General features: G+C 40.2%; 3 protein-coding genes across 3 annotated transcripts; 1 reads left to right on the plus strand and 2 right to left on the minus strand.

Annotated features, from left to right (window-relative positions):
• Positions 1–41: 41 nt before the first annotated feature.
• snip1 (Smad nuclear interacting protein) lies at positions 42–2,924 on the minus strand. The gene is made up of 4 exons (XM_029503559.1): positions 2,621–2,924; positions 2,292–2,421; positions 1,213–1,754; positions 42–1,042 (listed from the first exon to the last, which is right to left on the minus strand). Exons 1-4 carry the CDS (start codon positions 2,770–2,772, stop codon positions 790–792), a joined length of 1,077 nt encoding a protein of 358 aa, XP_029359419.1. The 5' UTR covers positions 2,773–2,924; the 3' UTR covers positions 42–789.
• A 522-nt stretch (positions 2,925–3,446) lies between these two features.
• On the plus strand, positions 3,447–5,246 carry dnali1 (dynein, axonemal, light intermediate chain 1). The gene is made up of 6 exons (XM_029503560.1): positions 3,447–3,527; positions 3,974–4,110; positions 4,196–4,365; positions 4,481–4,659; positions 4,936–5,100; positions 5,211–5,246. Exons 1-6 carry the CDS (start codon positions 3,447–3,449, stop codon positions 5,244–5,246), a joined length of 768 nt encoding a protein of 255 aa, XP_029359420.1.
• A 92-nt stretch (positions 5,247–5,338) lies between these two features.
• On the minus strand, positions 5,339–14,150 carry gnl2 (G protein nucleolar 2). Its single transcript, XM_029503558.1, has 16 exons — positions 13,973–14,150; positions 13,256–13,340; positions 13,009–13,103; positions 12,660–12,799; positions 10,968–11,152; positions 10,791–10,857; positions 10,533–10,691; positions 10,307–10,420; positions 9,024–9,152; positions 8,040–8,144; positions 7,476–7,634; positions 7,085–7,192; positions 6,487–6,971; positions 6,194–6,276; positions 5,990–6,069; positions 5,339–5,846 (listed from the first exon to the last, which is right to left on the minus strand). The coding sequence occupies exons 1-16, from the start codon at positions 14,034–14,036 to the stop codon at positions 5,703–5,705; spliced, it is 2,202 nt and encodes a 733-aa protein (XP_029359418.1). The 5' UTR covers positions 14,037–14,150; the 3' UTR covers positions 5,339–5,702.
• Between the last annotated feature and the right edge of the window lie 3,502 nt (positions 14,151–17,652).

The raw sequence follows: 17,652 nt of genomic DNA on the forward strand, positions 1-17,652 counted from the left end.
CCTCGACCCGCCCTCCTCTCCTGCTCCGCCCGCTGACTCTCTCCTGACCTCTGCTGCTGGATCCCGTTTGTGTCCCACCGCCCCGGAGAGACGAACTACTCCCCCAATAACCCGACCGGTGTGAGGGGTGTAACGGATGCCACACTGACTTTAAAAGTCCAGAGACAACAAAAAAAGTTCTCCTTTATTTACAGTACAAAAATCGAAATTTACTACGCATGTAGGATTCAGCCAAAAATAAAGAGTGTACTTAAATACACACAACAGCATGGACTATCTTCCCTGCACTACAAAGCAAAAAAAAAAAAAGGGCAAAAAGTTTTATGTATGTCTGTTTAGTCTGACAATAAGCAGTGCTTATTATAAAGAAATCTAAAGTTCACATTCCATATTATCATGTACATCAAAATATGGAGCCTGGACTTGGACAAGAACTTGAGTCTTCTTCAATACATTGTTCTCAGTGCTGTGATCTAAAAATATAAAATTAACTATTGGGTTCATCAAGATGTCTTTGTGTGACGCTGAGCACTTTAATTGGGATCAGTCATGCATGACACAGACATTGCACAAACAACCTGAGAAAATAAGTCTTCTTTGAGACAGTTGTGGCAGGTTTAAGCAACAGGTCAGTATTTACAGAATACACAAACCAGCCTTGCTCCATTATTCTACTAAGAGGTCCATATTTACCAGTTAAATGAATGGTTCCATTCCCAACAGAAACCGGTATTTATTGAAAACCTGTGATGATATTATTCAACCTGAATGAACATAGCCGATACCATGTTACTCATCGAGACCCTCATCTTCCTCTTCCTGCTTGGCGTCCACCTCGCTCGTGTCTGAGAACTCATGCAGCAGGACGTACTCACGGCTGCTGAAGCCAAATTTGAGAACATCTTTTTCTTTGAGCTCATAGTAGCGCTGGGGATCGATGCGCTGATTGTTCAGGTAGGTGCCATTGCCAGAGCCCAAATCGATGATGTAAGGCCTTACCCTGCGGCCACTGGTGCCATCTGCACGCTTAAACTCCACCAGTCTGGAGAAATGTGGATTCAACGGTAGACATGTTTGTTTAAAAAAAAAAAAAAAAAAAAAAAAAAAAAAAAGCAGGTCAATATACTTTTGTTTATACTAAAATATTTTTCTTGAGGTAATCAATATTTCTAGAAGAAGCAAAACACCTTAGCTGATGGTTGCTGCTCTTACCTGTACTGAAATACCGCATGTTGCTTGGAGCAGGATGGATGGTCAATGGGGATATCAGCAATTCTTCTCTGCCGCCCCAGCAAATAGGCACTCTGTCTGTGAATGTACATAACGGGAAGGGGCTCATCATTCTTGAACGGGTAGAGTCTCCATCTGCGCTTGGGGATGCGAGCCTCAGGTGGCTCGTTGTACTTGATCACCACCCCTCTGAATGTGTTGGTATCTTCTGTGAGCGCCCCTGACAGTTCAAAGTTGGGCTTCTCCTTCTCAGCAGGAGCAGCATCTGTGCGATCGCTCCCTCCTTCAGACACTTCAAAAGCGTGCTCTTGGTTTTCTTCGCGCCGCTGGTGGTTTTCCCTGCGCCGCTCGTTGTGTTGCTGTCGCTCAGCTTGTTGGGAGGCCAGCGCCTCCCGTTCTCTGTGTCTGTCCCCGCCGCGGTCCCTTTCCCGTGGCCTGTCTGATTCCCACCTGCTCCGCCTCTCCTCCGGTTGGTCATTCCTTCTTCTCCGCTCATCACCACCAGACCGATGCTCATCACGCTCCTGTGAGATGTGGCAAAGAAACAAAGAAAATCTTTTAGCTCAACAATTTGCACAGATAAAATTTGACGGAAGCATTACTGGGGACCAATAAGACTTAAGAGTGGAAGTCTTTATGCCAATTACGAATCCAGCATGATACTGTTTACTGTGTCGCTGCTGTTCTACATGTGCTGTAAGAATGTTCGTTAAAAAAAAAAAAAAAAAAAAGTGTATTTTTGTATTTTGCATGTGTAGACAAACAACCATTGCCTGTAAGATTCAGTAGAAATTTGCTTGACAAAATCATTAGGTGATTTATATGCGTACTTAAACATATTCAAGCACTTAATGGCACCATCAGAGTCCAAATGGGCTTATGACCAAGCTGTGGCACCTGTCTGTGAAACACAGGAGGCACAACAACAGCAACAGACAAAAAAAACTATCAGTGACGAGGGGCAGAAATCAGTACGCAAAGGTAACTGTATAAATGTTGAGTAATACTCTCCACGTTTTGACAACTCGTGTCAGCTGAAACTGACTTAAAACTTGAATCACCCGCTTTACGCTGGCATCAGCTCCTCGGTGTGGACTGCGACTTCTCCTGTTTCTGGGGGATCTGCTCCCTCGCCTGGCGGGAGATGTCTCTCTTCTGCCCGGTGAGCGGTCCTTCGTCCTGGCAGGGGACCTGCATGGAAAACATAAAAGACTAAATCCACCATAACTTCCCTTCAAAAACAAAAAAACTCCGTCCCCGTTAAGATGGGCCGTGGCTGTGTGTGCCAAAGGCTAACGGAGAAAACACAACTATTTTCGCTAATGAGGCCGGACGTCGGGAGAGTAAAATAAAACAAAACTCTCGTGAACGGAGATCATACGGTACATACCTGCTTGTTCTCCTCCTCTGTGGACTTGTGGATCTCGACCTGGATCGCCGTGATCTCTGTGGCCTAACAGGGCTCAGCTTCTCCTGCTTTATCCTAACTTTGGACTCCCGCTCGGGAGACTCCCTTCTTCTGTGTCGCTTTTCTTTGGTCATTTTAAACGAATCACACAAATATAACAGTCAATGTGACTAAACACACATATCCCACCAAACAAAACTAAATAACGATAGCGGAAGTGTTAAAAAAAAGAAACAAACAAAACGCAGCGATTACAAACTTCGACTGTTGTAATCAGTCACGCACTTCCGCCTTGTGTGGTACGCTTTGAATAGATCCCGACACGGCCACTGAACACCTCTCTCTTTAGTTCCGACATGACTGTTCCTCTCATTCACTTACAATCCAGGTTAGCTAAACCAACATAAATAAATAAATAAATAAATAAATAATAGGAAAGCTAAATAAAAAGAGCGCAAACGTTTGCTTTTAAAAGCACAAAGCGCGGTGTAAAAAAAAAAACTACAAACAAAAAACCGTAAAATTTAAGAGCAAACGTTCTACAACGGTCACGTTTTGTTACTCTGCGTGAAAAATATACGGGGGATTTATAAATTAAATAACGTTATTAACCGAGTCGCTGATTTAACTAGGCCAAAATAAACAGCGCCGCCGGGGAACGGTTACCATGACAACGCAAACATTAAACGCCACTTTCCCCCCCCCCTCTCTCTCTCCGTTTGTCACCGACAGCGTCGATATTAAACCGCAGTCCTGCTTTTAGTGGACATCTTCATCCGTTTTTTGGGGTTTTCCTTGTATAAATACAATGATACCTCCGGCAGACTCCCTCCTAAAATACAACACTCCTGTTTTGGTCAGCAAAACCACTGACCGGAAATCACCGAAGGTGGGTTAACGGCGGCTGACGGCTGTTGTCACATATTAGTCCTTCTATCTATCTGTTTTTTTTATTGTGTACAATATAGTTTATACGATGTGTTATATCATTCATTATCACACAGTATATTCAGTTGTTTCCAACCAAGACAGGAGTGAAAACAGGTGGCTTGTCTTTTCATCAATTCTTTTACTGTAGTTGTGAATCAAGTTTTATTTATTTATTTATTTATTTTCTTTTTAAATCTCTTCAAGCCTCCAAAGGCTACTCACATCTAACAAGGAACACAACTAGTAGGCATATGTTTTGTGGCAGGAAGCCAAAATAGCTTAGCTCCACACACTTTAGCACCCGAATCATCAATATTTATTATATTAAATATATTAAGTATTAAATTATGGCAAATTAAATACATGCAATACACTGCATGCCACATATAGTATCTTTCACTGTAGGGCCGGCCTTTGAGAGTGAGCCCACAGCAGCCTGTTGACTCTGGACCCGTTCCACCGCCTCCTAAACCCAAATCAGCAGTCACTGAGGCCACCAAGCAGGAAAATGAGGAGATCCTGAATGCCATCCTTCCACCCAGGTACAGTGCTCTTTCCCAAATCTGCCGTGTATTGCTGAGTAGATTTCTCCAGCTTGGTCATGTATGTAGATCTCTGTCAATACAGGGAATGGATGGAGGGGAACCAGCTGTGGGTGCAGCAAGTATCCAGTGCACCTTGTACTAGAGCAGATGTTATACATCTTGAGGAACTCCTTGACACAAAGCTGCAGCAAAGACAGGCCAGAGAAACAGGCATCTGCCCTGTACGCAGGGAGCTCTACTCGCAGTGCTTTGGTAAAGTGGAGACTGAGTCGCTCTCACTCACTCACTGTAGCTACAGTGATTTCTAGATTTGTAGCTTTAGGCTCATTTTTACTCACAGCAACATAATCTCAATTTTCTCTCAAAGATGAGCTAATCCGACAGGTGACAATTAACTGTGCTGAGAGGGGGCTGTTGCTGCTGCGGGTTAGAGATGAGATTCAAATGACCATTGCTGCCTACCACACACTATATGAAAGCAGTGTGGCATTCGGAATGAGGAAAGCACTCCAGGCTGAGCTGGGGAAGGCTGACACAGAGAAAAGAGTAAGGGCATCGAGTCATTTACCTTCCTTGTTGTGAATTACATACACAGAGGGACAATGATCTGAAAATCTCACAGTTTGGAATTTATACTTAGTTGAGAAATTTAATATGCCTGTCCTGTAAAACACAAGATTACAATCCGATTGTTTATCAGTTGGTTGTCCATCAGAGGGCAGCATTCCTCTTTCACAATTGCTCTAAAATGTGGATGATGCATAAATTATCCTGCATCTTACAAACTTCTGAGGCTTTTCTTTTTTATATATATATATCTAGATCTCTGATCTGGAAAACGAAAAACAAGCCCTGCAAGAACAACTGAATCAACAGAAAGCTAAATGTGATGCCACTGAAAAGAGAGAATGCGAAAGGCGACAGCTGGAGGAGAGGAAGCATTCAGAGGAGGTACAGTGCCTGAAGAGGACCAATCAGCAACTCAAGGTGAGGTTTTATAATTACATGATAAATTAAATATTACTTTTTAAGATCCAGCTTCATTAGTAACTCCACCCATCCAAGATTTCTATCAGAGTATTTTCCTTTCTTTTCAGACCCAACTGGAAGGAATCATTACACCAAAGAAATAATTTCAACACCCAGTGACCAAGTTTCCATTTCCAACAACAGATTGTGGCTTGTCTTTTCTTTGGATTATTTCTCAATGATATCAATACATGAATGTAATTAGCATTATTATTTTATTTTATTTTTTTTTAATAGTATGACATGACAAATACAGTTCAAACAATTACTATACATTTCTCTTGAACGTCAAGAGAGCTTTACACTTGTAAATGTTGAATGAATTGTCATTCAAAAACAGAAAGGTGTTGAACAGAAAAAGAAAGTTGCAAAGGTAAAATACGGTCGGTTTCCCAAGGGACAGCTGAGATTAGGATAAGGCATGAAGTGGCCACTTAAAAAAGGACCATTTAACATTACTCAGTCTTCCACCTTTTATCAACTTTGTATTTTCAATAAAAACATGGCATCTTTGGCCAATTTAAATAAGGATTTATTACATGTTTTGTTTTAACCTCAGTCTAGTGCTTTGATCTTTTGGCCTTTTGGCCCTCTGTGGCTGATGCTGGGGCCTTTCTGTTCTTGTTCTTGTTTTTCACATTGTGCGTTTCGTAATAGCGAGAGCCTACTTTCTTTGTCCTCTTGGCACGATCCATTGCTCTTCTCTGTTGGAACAGACAAAGAAAACAATTGATGAATTATTCTGTTGCAAAACACCAGAGCTCTGATCTTCATTTATGTTATATCAGTAAGAGGATTAATTATCAGGTTGGTCTGTTCGGCATCAGAGAGAACAAACACCACATACCTGTTTAGAGGTCAATCTGTTCAGTTTAGTGTCCACCTCGTCCTCCTCAGCTGTCCTCTTCCTGCTCCTCTGGTTCATAGCTGAATTTAAACACAGATTAACAAATCTGATTCTTGTGCGTTTATATAAATCTCATATATCTTTTGTCACAATTTTCTGTGTTCAGCCCCATACAAAGTCATGACAAACATGTTGATGGAATACCTTTCTTTTGTGCTTGCTTAGCTGCAGCTGCTTGTTTAGTCTTAATGTCTGCAAGCGCTTTGTCAGAGAGCGCCTTTGGTATCCTGTCCAAAGAGAAGGAAAATAGTAAATTATTTCTTTTATGTTATTTGTGTTATTTGAGTTAGCCAATTAGACTATTTGGTTACTGCTAGTTCTCAGGAGATAAAAGCCTGATTAACATGGACATGAATCTTCAATTAACTTCACTGGATAAAGGAAATAAGGATTTAAAAAAAAAGGGGGGTTAGTGAGGTTTAGTGATTGTGACTGACCGGATAGCAGAAAAGCGTTTGGATTTGGCCCGGTCCAGGAACTGCTTGTATTTAGCAATCTTCTCGTCCAGCTCACGGATTACCTCACGTGAACTCTTGTTGCCATTTGCTTTGCTATTTTCAGCGGTTGCAGGTTCAGAAACCTCAATTTCTCCATCAGCTTGCTCAACACTGGTCCCTTCTCCCTCTCCACGTTCTTCTTCCTCACCATCTTGTTCATCATCGGTACTGGAGAACTCGGACATGTCCAGGTCAGGCATCTCCACAGGAACCAAGTCTTCCTCGCTGAACTCAGGTGCCACATTGATCTTGCCAAAGTTCTGTCGCACATTAGCCAGAATCTTCTGGACTTGTTCCTTCTGTCTCTGCTGCTGCTGCTGCTGCTGGTGTTCCTCATGTTCCTCTGACATGGCGCCCAGATTGTCTGGCTGTTCCTCCTGCACATTCTCAGCTACCTTTGAGGGTCCTTCAACTGGCAAAAGCTCCTTGTATTAAAAATAACAGTAAAAACCAGGTTGACGTTAGGGCACAGATTTGTGTACGGTTATAAAAGTAATCTACTGAACAAACAAGAGTGGAAAATACAGTAAAGTCTCACCTCTTGATCTCCCTCAGGTCCAGGGGGTTTCACAAAAAAGGGGATACGTCCTCTCTGCCAATCATTCAACACCATTTTGGAGACCGTAGTGAGATCTGGTTCCCCACCCTGCGCAGTACAAGGAATACATAGTTCTAACTATAGAGTTTAATTCATGGCTCACATACAGTTTAATATTTAACTGAAAGCTGTAAACTGTACAGCCCATAATGAACATGACAAAAAACTGACCACATATGGAATATTGGCTTATATACTATTCTTGGCTTGTTAGAACCTTTGCGGCAGATTTTTTATAAAAAATAAATCAAAAGAACAAGCACTTGAGGCAAAGCAGCTTTTAGTTTTCAGTTAAGGTTCAAGAAAGAAAATGAAAGAGGAACATTCTGACCTTTAAAAGTTTGCCAGTACGAAATGCCAGCTTCTCGAGGAAGTCTTCAGCAGAGTCCCAGTTGGGGATGCGGTAGGTCTTCTGAATGTATTCCGGTTTGGCCCGCTCCAGTACGGCCCCAATGTGATCCTCTGGGTTCCTGATCTTCTCCACTTGAACCTACATTAGGTAAGAGAAAAAGAAGGGGAAAAAAAAAATAATCTAGGTTAGAAACCTGCAACCATTCAGTTACGGTGGCTGTGTGGCATTCATGTTAAAGCTGTGATCCGGAAAAAGGATGTGGAGGATCAGAACTAGAGCTGATCAAGGCATTTTTTAACAGCTGGGTATCAGCCTTATGAAAACCTAACCACTTTTAAGTCTTTGTTCATCACTCTCCAGTTACACAGGAGCTGTCAAAAAATGCCACATTAGCAGTCGGTGGATTATCGTGAGTAACTGTGAGTTTTTTGGATGCTATTGTTTAATCATTGCTGTGATGTGCAAAAAATGTTTTTATGGGCAGCTACAATGAAAGCTCACTAGATAAAAAAAAATAAAATAAAAAATAGAACAGAGACTTACCACTCCTTTTAAAACAATATCAGATTCACTGTCCTCTGAAGGGTAGACAACACCAGGGCAGTCAATGAGGAAGATACGCCTCATTAAAGTGATGTACTGCCACACCTAAAATGGAAAAAGAGAAATGTTGGGTGTATGGTAAAATCATTTCAGTTTGACAAAGAGAAGCTTGCTTTTCTAAAAATATATATTTAGGATACACAAGTCCCGAATTCACAATCACATCTCTTTTCATTTAACCTTTATGACTTTTTCATTAAGTAGAAGGGTCTTAAAATACCTAATCACACAGATGCAGTCATAAGAAAAAAAGGAAAGAGTAACAGCAGTGCTGTGGATCATGAGCTTGTTTAGCGGTCAATAAACAGCCTTGAATATGTGGTGAGAATCAAAGACAAGGTGGGAAATAAAGAGAGCGCTGGCCACAGGCCCATCAGAATCACTGGGTAGGTGTGCAAGTAAATCTCTGCTGCTGTGCTCCAAGTTCACAACTTTCGCAAGCATGGAAAAGTAAAATATATTTTTTCTTCTCTTTCCCCTTGACCCTTGTTTGGACATTTGGGTTTCCAGACCCTTGTTCGTTTCCAAATGGGATAAGCAGCCCAAGAGAGAGGAAATTAAGGATAAAAATGGTTGTTGTTCTTTCTCTTGGCCTCTTCTCCACTTAGATTTTCAGTTACATTAAGAACTCTTCTGCTGAAGCCATCACCAATTGCTGAATTTAGAAAGGTAGCATGTCTCTTTGGACCTCAAATTGCCTTTTTGCTGAATCCAACCTTCCTTCAGCTTCACCTGAGAGCTTATGTGTCTCTGAGTTTAAGCCACATCAGACGATGTTGAGATGGACTGCACAGTTTTGACACCTGAATCTTGTCTTCAATGTTAACATAAGCCACAATGTATGCAAACCGTTAGAGACATAAATAATTGTAGCTATACAGGTCGGCCACCTCCAGCTTGGTTGAGATGACGCATCAATATTACCTTTGTTTCTCCAGCAAGTGGTGCCACATTGCAGACCTTCTTAGACCGTAGTGTGTTGATGACTGAGCTCTTTCCCACATTTGGGTAGCCAATGAAACCCACGCTTATCTGTTTCTTGTCTGTGTGGAGCTGTGGGAGACAAGAAGCAAAGTCAGAGTGTTGTGTTTTGAAAACAGTCTCAGTCTGTCTTCAGTTCATGGAGGTAATTTTAGAGGCTCTGTTGCCATCAGCAATAAAATAAGTGGACTTGTTATTACTCCAAAAGTACAATGTAGTTTGTTCAAAACACATACCAAAGAATATCTTAAAAGGGAAGTTTTCATATAAACAAGACAGTCATGAAAAGTCCAAAACCTTTTAAAAACAGGAGGAAAACTCTGATGACTGTTTTGGAAAAAGTTTTTTTTTTCCTTGTTATCTCCTGATTTTTTGGTGAATACGGTCCAAAAGAGAAAAACTTTTACAAGTAAAGGAACACACAAGTTTTCTGATCTCTCATAAAAGCCTCTTTAACTCACAAAATTAAATCTAACGAGAACATTCCATTTGAACATCAAACCCTTTTGATTTCTTGACCTTTCGGGTCCTCACACGCTTCATTCCACAGCCACTACGCCACATCGCATGCTAAGGTGAGTTCAGACAAAACCTTTCATCAATGCAACATTAGGTCTGCTTTGGGACGTAGGTTATGATCTAGTAAATGTTTGAGGAGATATTTTTTTGATAAAATTACCAGAGGAAGGATCCAAAAATGCCTTTTAAGTAATCCAGTAAATTAAAAAACAAACAAATCAAGCTTCACCCTCACATTGAAGCATATATCTAATGGAATCAGCGATTCCATTGTTACTTCTGAGTAGACCCATTTATTCAATTGCCATGTTGCCTGCAATTAGATATTATTAAATAATTATATTATAGAGCTGCTCTCTACCACTCTACCAACTAAAATGTCTTCAAAACTCACATTATCATGCTGACACTAGTGAAAAGAAGTACCTATTGCCTAAACATGCCAATTACTGAGAAGACGTGCTTAAGAACATTTAAAGAAATTAATTCTGATTATAGTGAAGAGGAATAAATCAATAGCATTATACAATCTAACTTAAGAAAATATCTAAACAGCTCCACATAACAACCAAAGAGGTACAATTTGAATATCCAAGGCAATAAATAAACGAACACGCAAACTTAGTAATGACTGTGGTTCATTATCAGAAGATTATATGGTTTAGGCTAATGATTGTAACGTTTTGATTTATTAAAAATGTGCTCACCTTGCCAAACTGCCTGAGCAGCTGGATGAGGGAGCCTTTACCGAAGGAATTGGTCAGGCTGGCATGAAAAGCCAGAGTTGGGTACTCATGAGACAAAAGAGCTACCCACCGTTTCTGGAAGGGGAAAAAAACCAATTTGTGTGATTTATTACCATGAAAAGGCAGATGCATTCCCTCCCATTCAAACAGGTTAAAAAGAAAGCGGAACATGTTGTAAATATCTCACCGTGACCCAGGTGGGGATGAGATCACACTTATTCAACACAAAGATCAGATGTTTCCAGGGCTTCTCCTTCTTCAGATATGACTCTATGCTTTTGGAGCGCGTTCCCATGGGATCACGGGCGTCCAGCACTTGGATGATGACATCAGATGAGTCAATCACCTACAAGAATAAAACCGTTGTCCCATCAACTCTTTTGAACAATAACTCTTTATTAGTAGCGAACTGAGTAGAGCACTGAGAGGAACTAAGAAATGATACCTTATAAAGCTCTCCCCAGATCCTCTTGGACTGACCCTTCTTGAAGATTTCCTCACGTGCTTCTTCCCTGTTGCAAAAAGAGACTTGGAAATTAAACAAACAAACATAATATATATTTCAACTCAATTTTCATACAACATTTCATAACATATTTCACGTCTCCTATTAGGACATTACCGAACTCCGGTGTCTTCTGTCACCAGATCTTTGTCCTTCTCTTCACTATAGATCAGGGCTGAAGCCTCAGCCTGTTGTACGAGGTCCTTAACATCCCCCACCATCAGACTGGGCCTTTTCCTCTGAGCCTTAGGCCCAAACGTGGTCTCAAAACCTTCTGTGTCGAGAATGTGCACCTTGGAGTTCTGCAGTTGTAGAAAGATAGAGGGAGGGGAAAAAAAAAAAGACATTTATCAGATCAGACTTGTATCAACGCTCTGGAGATCTCTCTCTCTTCAGTTATTTTCCAGGGAATAATTTAATAGAAACCATATGACAATATAGAGTCTGCATCCATTATCCGATATAATACACTTTCACTGTGCAAGACCAATGTGTAGATAATATCATATTATGAAGCATGGTGCACATGATGCACAGTTTTTTTTCCTCTCTCTTTAAAAGATCATATTGTGAATCTGTTGTTTCTTGAGGGTTTAGGAAACCTATCTGGATCCATAATACGGGAGTAAAAATGGAAAGCCTTCTGTAGAAAAAAAATAGGTTCATTAGGTCTCTTCCTCAATCAATTAAGAGATTAAAGCAACACAAAATATTTAATATCATGAAATGTTTTAGGAAATCTGCTTAAATAGCCTGAGGGACATTCAAATGAGGTGACAGTCATCCTGGTCACTCGTTTTCAGCCTCTGCCAGATTGCAGCTTTGTTGTTTCCAGTGTCTTCTGCTTGACCTTGTTCTTATGAAACCCTGTTTTAAAAATTTTAAAGATGGAAGCAACTTGACGCCCACTGTATCCTTCTGCCAGTAAAGCCAGAATGGAACCCTTCTTTTTCTCAAATAAAACTTTTCTTTTGGCATGGTCAATAGTTTTTTTTTTTTGTTTTTTTTTTTTTTTTTATTCCAGTTACTTTTGATTGCTTTACCACCCAGTTGGTCCTATTGCATAGTGATGACCACAGCAATTGTTTTTCCTAGTTAAAGATTTATAAGCTTTGGTTCATGTAATCACCTAATCAGTACCCGAGGAGTGCTTGTGTTGGAATTCAACAGACACTGGAATGGAATGGCTATCATATATGTAGAGATGCTGATTTCTGAAAAATTTGCAGTGGTCTCTTAATTTTGACATTTTCGCCTGGATTCTATCGAGTGATGACAATCATGCCTCTGTTTCCTCAGTATCTTGTTTAGAGAGATATTGAGATATTGAGTGAGATGAACACCAGGCCTCACTTAAATCCTCATTCAGTTCTTACTGTGCCCCACTGTGACCCTTTGTGTATTTTGGTTGACATTGAAGAGAGCTGCCTTGGGCTAGGCTGTAACTTTTCCACCTGAAAAACCAGCATGATCCCAAATAGTATCTATTTCTTCAGCTTCTTTCCAACATATGATTGGTTCTGTTTCAGTTCTGTCTATCTCCCTCAGGAACATTAGGGTGAAAATAAATGGCAAATGGCAGGGGTGAAGTGCACGGAGAGAACAGGTCAAAACAGGCTCTAAGAGGCAGGGCTCAAGTTGTGTCAAGCTAGAAAAAAAGCCCTTCATCAATGAGGAGCAAAGAAGAGCCTAACTAACCATAAAGATTGGACTGAATATGAACTTGTTTTCTGTATTATTTTAGGTCTGAAAACACTTTTTGGAGCAGTAAAAAGAGGCATATACTCATATCATTTTACTCATACTCACATGGGCTTTGACCCTATCGTGCAAAAGGGACATGGGGAGCTTGCTTTGTCTCATCACCACACGATATGGATCCTTCTTCACTGCTCCCATCTCTTCCTGGAACTTCTGGAGTGAAGACTGTTTGATCACACGGGTATTTGCTGAAATACAGGGGATGGAAATATAAAGAGTAACCATTTAACATGCTGGGTGAAAAAACAAATCCTGTTACCTTTCATTGAATAAAACATAAATGCATGCAAAAATAATTCTGGTGTAAGATCCAAAGTGGTCTGCTTCAACAAAGAGAGAATATAATAAGCAAACAGTGGACATTGTGAGAAGACAGACAACCTAGAAGCGCACTCACTAAACCATTTGATGTTTGGTTCAACTCTGGCTACAGTCCCTGGAGCCACTGTGGACTGGTACTGCAGAGGCTTGATGACTTTTCCACGGCTATTACTGGAAACACAAATTCAGAGTCAGTTTTGGCAGTGCACTTACTCCTCTGTTTCGCTTCCACTTAGAAAGTTTGCCAAATTGTAAAAAAAAAATAAAAAATAAAAATTATAATAATTAAATAAATGAAAATGCAACTATTAATCATCATTTACCATCTCTGCTTTTGTCTGTACATATTCAGACGCTTGATAGTAGCTCGGTCCCTCATGTTGTTCCCAGCAGCACCCTTGGGTCGATCTGAGAAATACACACACAGCTTGAATGCTTTTGTCGTTTTTAAACCACACATACACACTTATTCTGAGTATAAATTCAGTTGCCAATTTATTATGTAAAACAAGTTAAACATAACAGCCCTACAGTAAACATTGTAAGACGTGCACAATACTGTTATTACAAGTCAATACTGGAAATATAAACTTCGCTCCGAAAAGCGTCTCAGTAGGTTTCACAGAACATTATATTTAAGAGAGCTGTACATAAAGCAGTACTTCTACATGACAGTTTCAGCTATGTCAGCTGAGGTTATGTTCACTTTTTAAAGAAACATCAGAGAAACTAAGACCAGTTAAACAGAAGCAGGTTTTTAGGAATAACTCCTCTTAAAGCTGAAACCTTCGGTGTCTAATGTAAGAGGCCTGAAGCTCCAGGGGAGAGCTGCGGCTACAGATAACTTTTACTTTATTCACCCAGAGCTGTGTGACTGCTTCTGACACATTATAGACCAACCAAACCCAGGAAAGTTAAATTAGCCATGTATGCATTTCCCCTGGTACAGTATTGCCCAGCTAGCATCAAAATTAATACATTTAAAAATATATAGCATTAGCTGTAAACAAACGGTGCGGCTAACGGGGCCGTTAGCTCACCGGGGTTGCTGCTGGACGTTGAGGGGTTTATGGAGCTTTTCCCCTTAAACCGAGGCTTCACCATTTTGGCCGCTTGTTACGGACACAGAAACGACAGGCACCGGTTGAAAGTGTCTGAAAACGGAGGCTCCGTCGCTGTTTTCCCCTTCGCCTGTAAACGGGCACGGCGTACACGTGTTGCGCGGGGAAGCCGGAAAAACGTCATCAGGAACCGACCGTGACGCGGACCAATCAGAGAGCGCCGGTGAATGCGACCACGCACAAGGACGCCGGCGTGTTGCAGCGATTATGTGTGAAATTTCTCTGAGCTCATGAGGGCCAATCTTTTAAAATGGAAGAATAGAAAAGTCAGAGAGACAAACGATCATTACACTTTACGGAACAAAGAAAACGTGTCCGTAACAAACAATAAATACAATTTTAAATCTCTTAATTTGGTATCCAAACAAGTTGCAAAAAATATTTTTGGCAGAATAATAGAAGCTCTTAATTTCCTGGAAATATTATATTGCCATGCTGTTTTTAGGCCAGAAGGGGGTGCAACACTGTTTCCATCAGGACGTTGACATATGCCAAAAAGTCCTGCTCAATATCTCTGTCTGCAGCGTTTCGTGTAGACCATCATTACCTGAGGAGGCTGCTGTTTGCAATTAGAAGTCAATGACAAGGGTCACAGGAGGTAGATGAAAATGTGTAGAGGAAAATACGTTTTGAACTTGTATAAGAGATGTGGTGGCTGAATAACTTTGTTTAGACCAAAAAAAACAGAAAGAAAAGACGAAGAAGAAATACATCCAAGAAGAGGGACACACTGAGGTTAGGCCTTTCTCTGGTTGACTAAAAAAAAATCATCATACCATCATATCATACATTTTTTTATTGTTCAGTTATAAGCTCTAAGTACTTATTCAAACCATAACCACCTAAAGTACCAAAAGCAGGAACTCAGTCGACTTTGACAAGCAAATAAAAAAAAAAAACAAAAAAAACAAATAAACCCTACAGCTTCAAATTCAACAAGAATAGTTGAACTAATACAGTTGTCTCTCTAAATTAATTTTACAGGATTCAGTCCGGCTGAGAGGCAATTTTGTAATGAATAAATAAATTATTAGAAAGTACTCCCAAGACAGTATTATACTTTTATCACCCGAGCCAATGATTTCCATCAGCACATAACTAGAGTAGGCCTTCAAAAGGCCTATTTGACACCAGATTCCATGGAAGGCCAAGTTTGTCTGGTTGTGATGATGCCTCTGTCAGAGAGTGTATGATATGTTACACTTGTGTGGCCTAGTGCCAAGGTAGGCAAGTTTGTCGAGAGTCCGGTTTGGAGAGGCGCCATTCAGCATTCAGTTTATACAGAAAGGAGACCAAGGAATGTTCTCTGTTCATTTTCATACAGATGAAATTGGAACTGACTGCATCAGGGATACAATGCGATAAATGATTTTATTTTATTTTTTTTATTTTCCATATCAGAGAGTAGCGTGGTTTTTTGTTTTTTTTTTCTGTTTGGGTTTAACTCCATGCAGAAGAAAATCCAAGCAGGCGAAACAAAAGGAAACTCTCTAAGATCAACCCAAACATTTCTTTCATTTTAAAATCAACATTTACCCTATAAAAGTCCTTCGTACTAAACACGGTCATGCAAACAGCACAGAAACAAGGATTGTTAAATCCCTTTTACTTCAAGCTAACTTCACTACACCTCAGACAGTTGCAGCTACAGACAGAAACAATTTCTCTTGCAGTTTCCTACCACTTTTAAATCTGACTATTTCAATCTTATACCTGAACGCAACACTCTGATTAGGCCCAAAAAGGCCACCATTGAAGTGATGAGATGCTGTTCCTTGCAGAATTGAAATATACACTAATTTCTGCACATTTCAGTTGCCTTTCCGTACACACATGGAGCCCAGTTGAACCTTCATTCTCAGCACTGCTTGAATCACTTTGCAGCAAATGACTGAAAAGATAATATGTTATGTTGCTCTAAGAACATTTCATTTCCTTGAAAAGCCACCACCATTTAACCTCTTCAATTAGAACAGGCACTAAACACAGTTTACAGCATTTAACCTCAGCCATTCTGTCATCACAAGGAACACAGGCTATATTTTATCTGTTCTCACATGTGTATTCAGCGGTTGTGCATTTTACAGCTGCTGGACCAACAGGTTGGCTGAACTTCAAATGACCTTCATTTGCATGAAAGTGTGTGTTTAGGTTAGGGGCCGACACAACGGAGAAACTAGATGATTGTGCAAGCGTCAGTCTAAAAGGAATAAGGACAAGGATTGACCATCCATCTCTCATTCAAGACAGACCGATCACAATTTATGATTGATGCCCCTCAGCAGGAGGAAAACACCAAACTTGTGCAAGGCTTATGCACAAATTTAAACCAATAAATCTCTTGTCAGGGTGCATATACTCTCTAAGCAAAAAGAAAAACGAACTAACTTCTGTGAACTTCTGTGCCACGCAGGCATTGGAAGTCACTCTTTGGTAGTTTTATACAAACGTTAAAAACACATAAATGGCAGCTATAAATGAAACAGTTACCATAAATATCAGATTTGGGGAGCAGCACTATGCTACATCACTCGATTTTGTTGTACGCTAGATTTTATAGACCCATATAACTGTAAAAGAAAAGATTAAAATGGAGGAACTCTATGTTCTCTGAGTCCCGGAGAGAGAATGCTTGACGGATAATGTGAAGATTTTGCCCGTGTGTTGCTAGTCTTTGGAGTCCAGGCTTTGGTGCAGGGTGATATACCGTTTTTATTTCCTTCTAACTACCGTAGAGTGCCAAACCCAGAGGCAATGGCATCCATCCTTCAGGCTGTCATCCATTAAACTTATCAGTCTCTATGGTTTGTGACTGGCTGCTCAGGACTTATAAGGAGTCGGGCTTCAGCACTTGAACACCTGTGTTTAATAAGGTTCTGCACAGATTGATACATCAGTCCACCCATGTGTTCTACAGATTTTATATATTCAGCTAAAGTGGCTGAGGCCAAAATGATGTAAATGATGAAATGTCTACTGTTTAAGAAAAAATATTCAAAAAGGAAAAATATTTACACATTCTTCTGTAGTGACCAAGGGTGCAAAAAGCATAAAAAAGAGAGGTGTTATTTTGGCAGCAGAACTGGAAAACACCTGCTTGAACAGTAAGTCATTAAAAAAGCATTTTAGATTTCCTGACTCATTTTCCTGACGGAAACAGATTCCCTTTCAGGTGAATTAAAACAACGATTGCAAAAAAGTTCTGTAAGAATCAAAAGAAGAGAGGTAAATATAAAAACAAAAACAAACAACAACAACAACAAAACGGTAACCTGTGTTTTAAATGGGGCTGTTGAACGGAAAACAGTGAAAATCTAACAAGCTTACACCAGTAACAAATTTACAGTGTGTCGTAAAATCACAACAGTCCAAAGTACAGAGTTTCATCATAAAAACAATACCATTAAACTATTACTTCCTCACAGTTGCTCAGTGAGGCCATAATCTGCTGTGGCAGGAATTATAAACATTTGCTTTAAAAACTTTTACACCCCCACATCCTCGGTTCATTGGTGAGAAATACCAGATGTGGAGGATTTCAGTTGGTCAAGGTACTTGAGGTTTTTTAAATCTACCATTCAGCAAGATGGGAATAAATT

The sequence above is a fragment of the Echeneis naucrates genome, chromosome 6 (genome assembly GCF_900963305.1).
Source record: "Echeneis naucrates chromosome 6, fEcheNa1.1, whole genome shotgun sequence".
NCBI lineage: Eukaryota > Metazoa > Chordata > Actinopteri > Carangiformes > Echeneidae > Echeneis > Echeneis naucrates.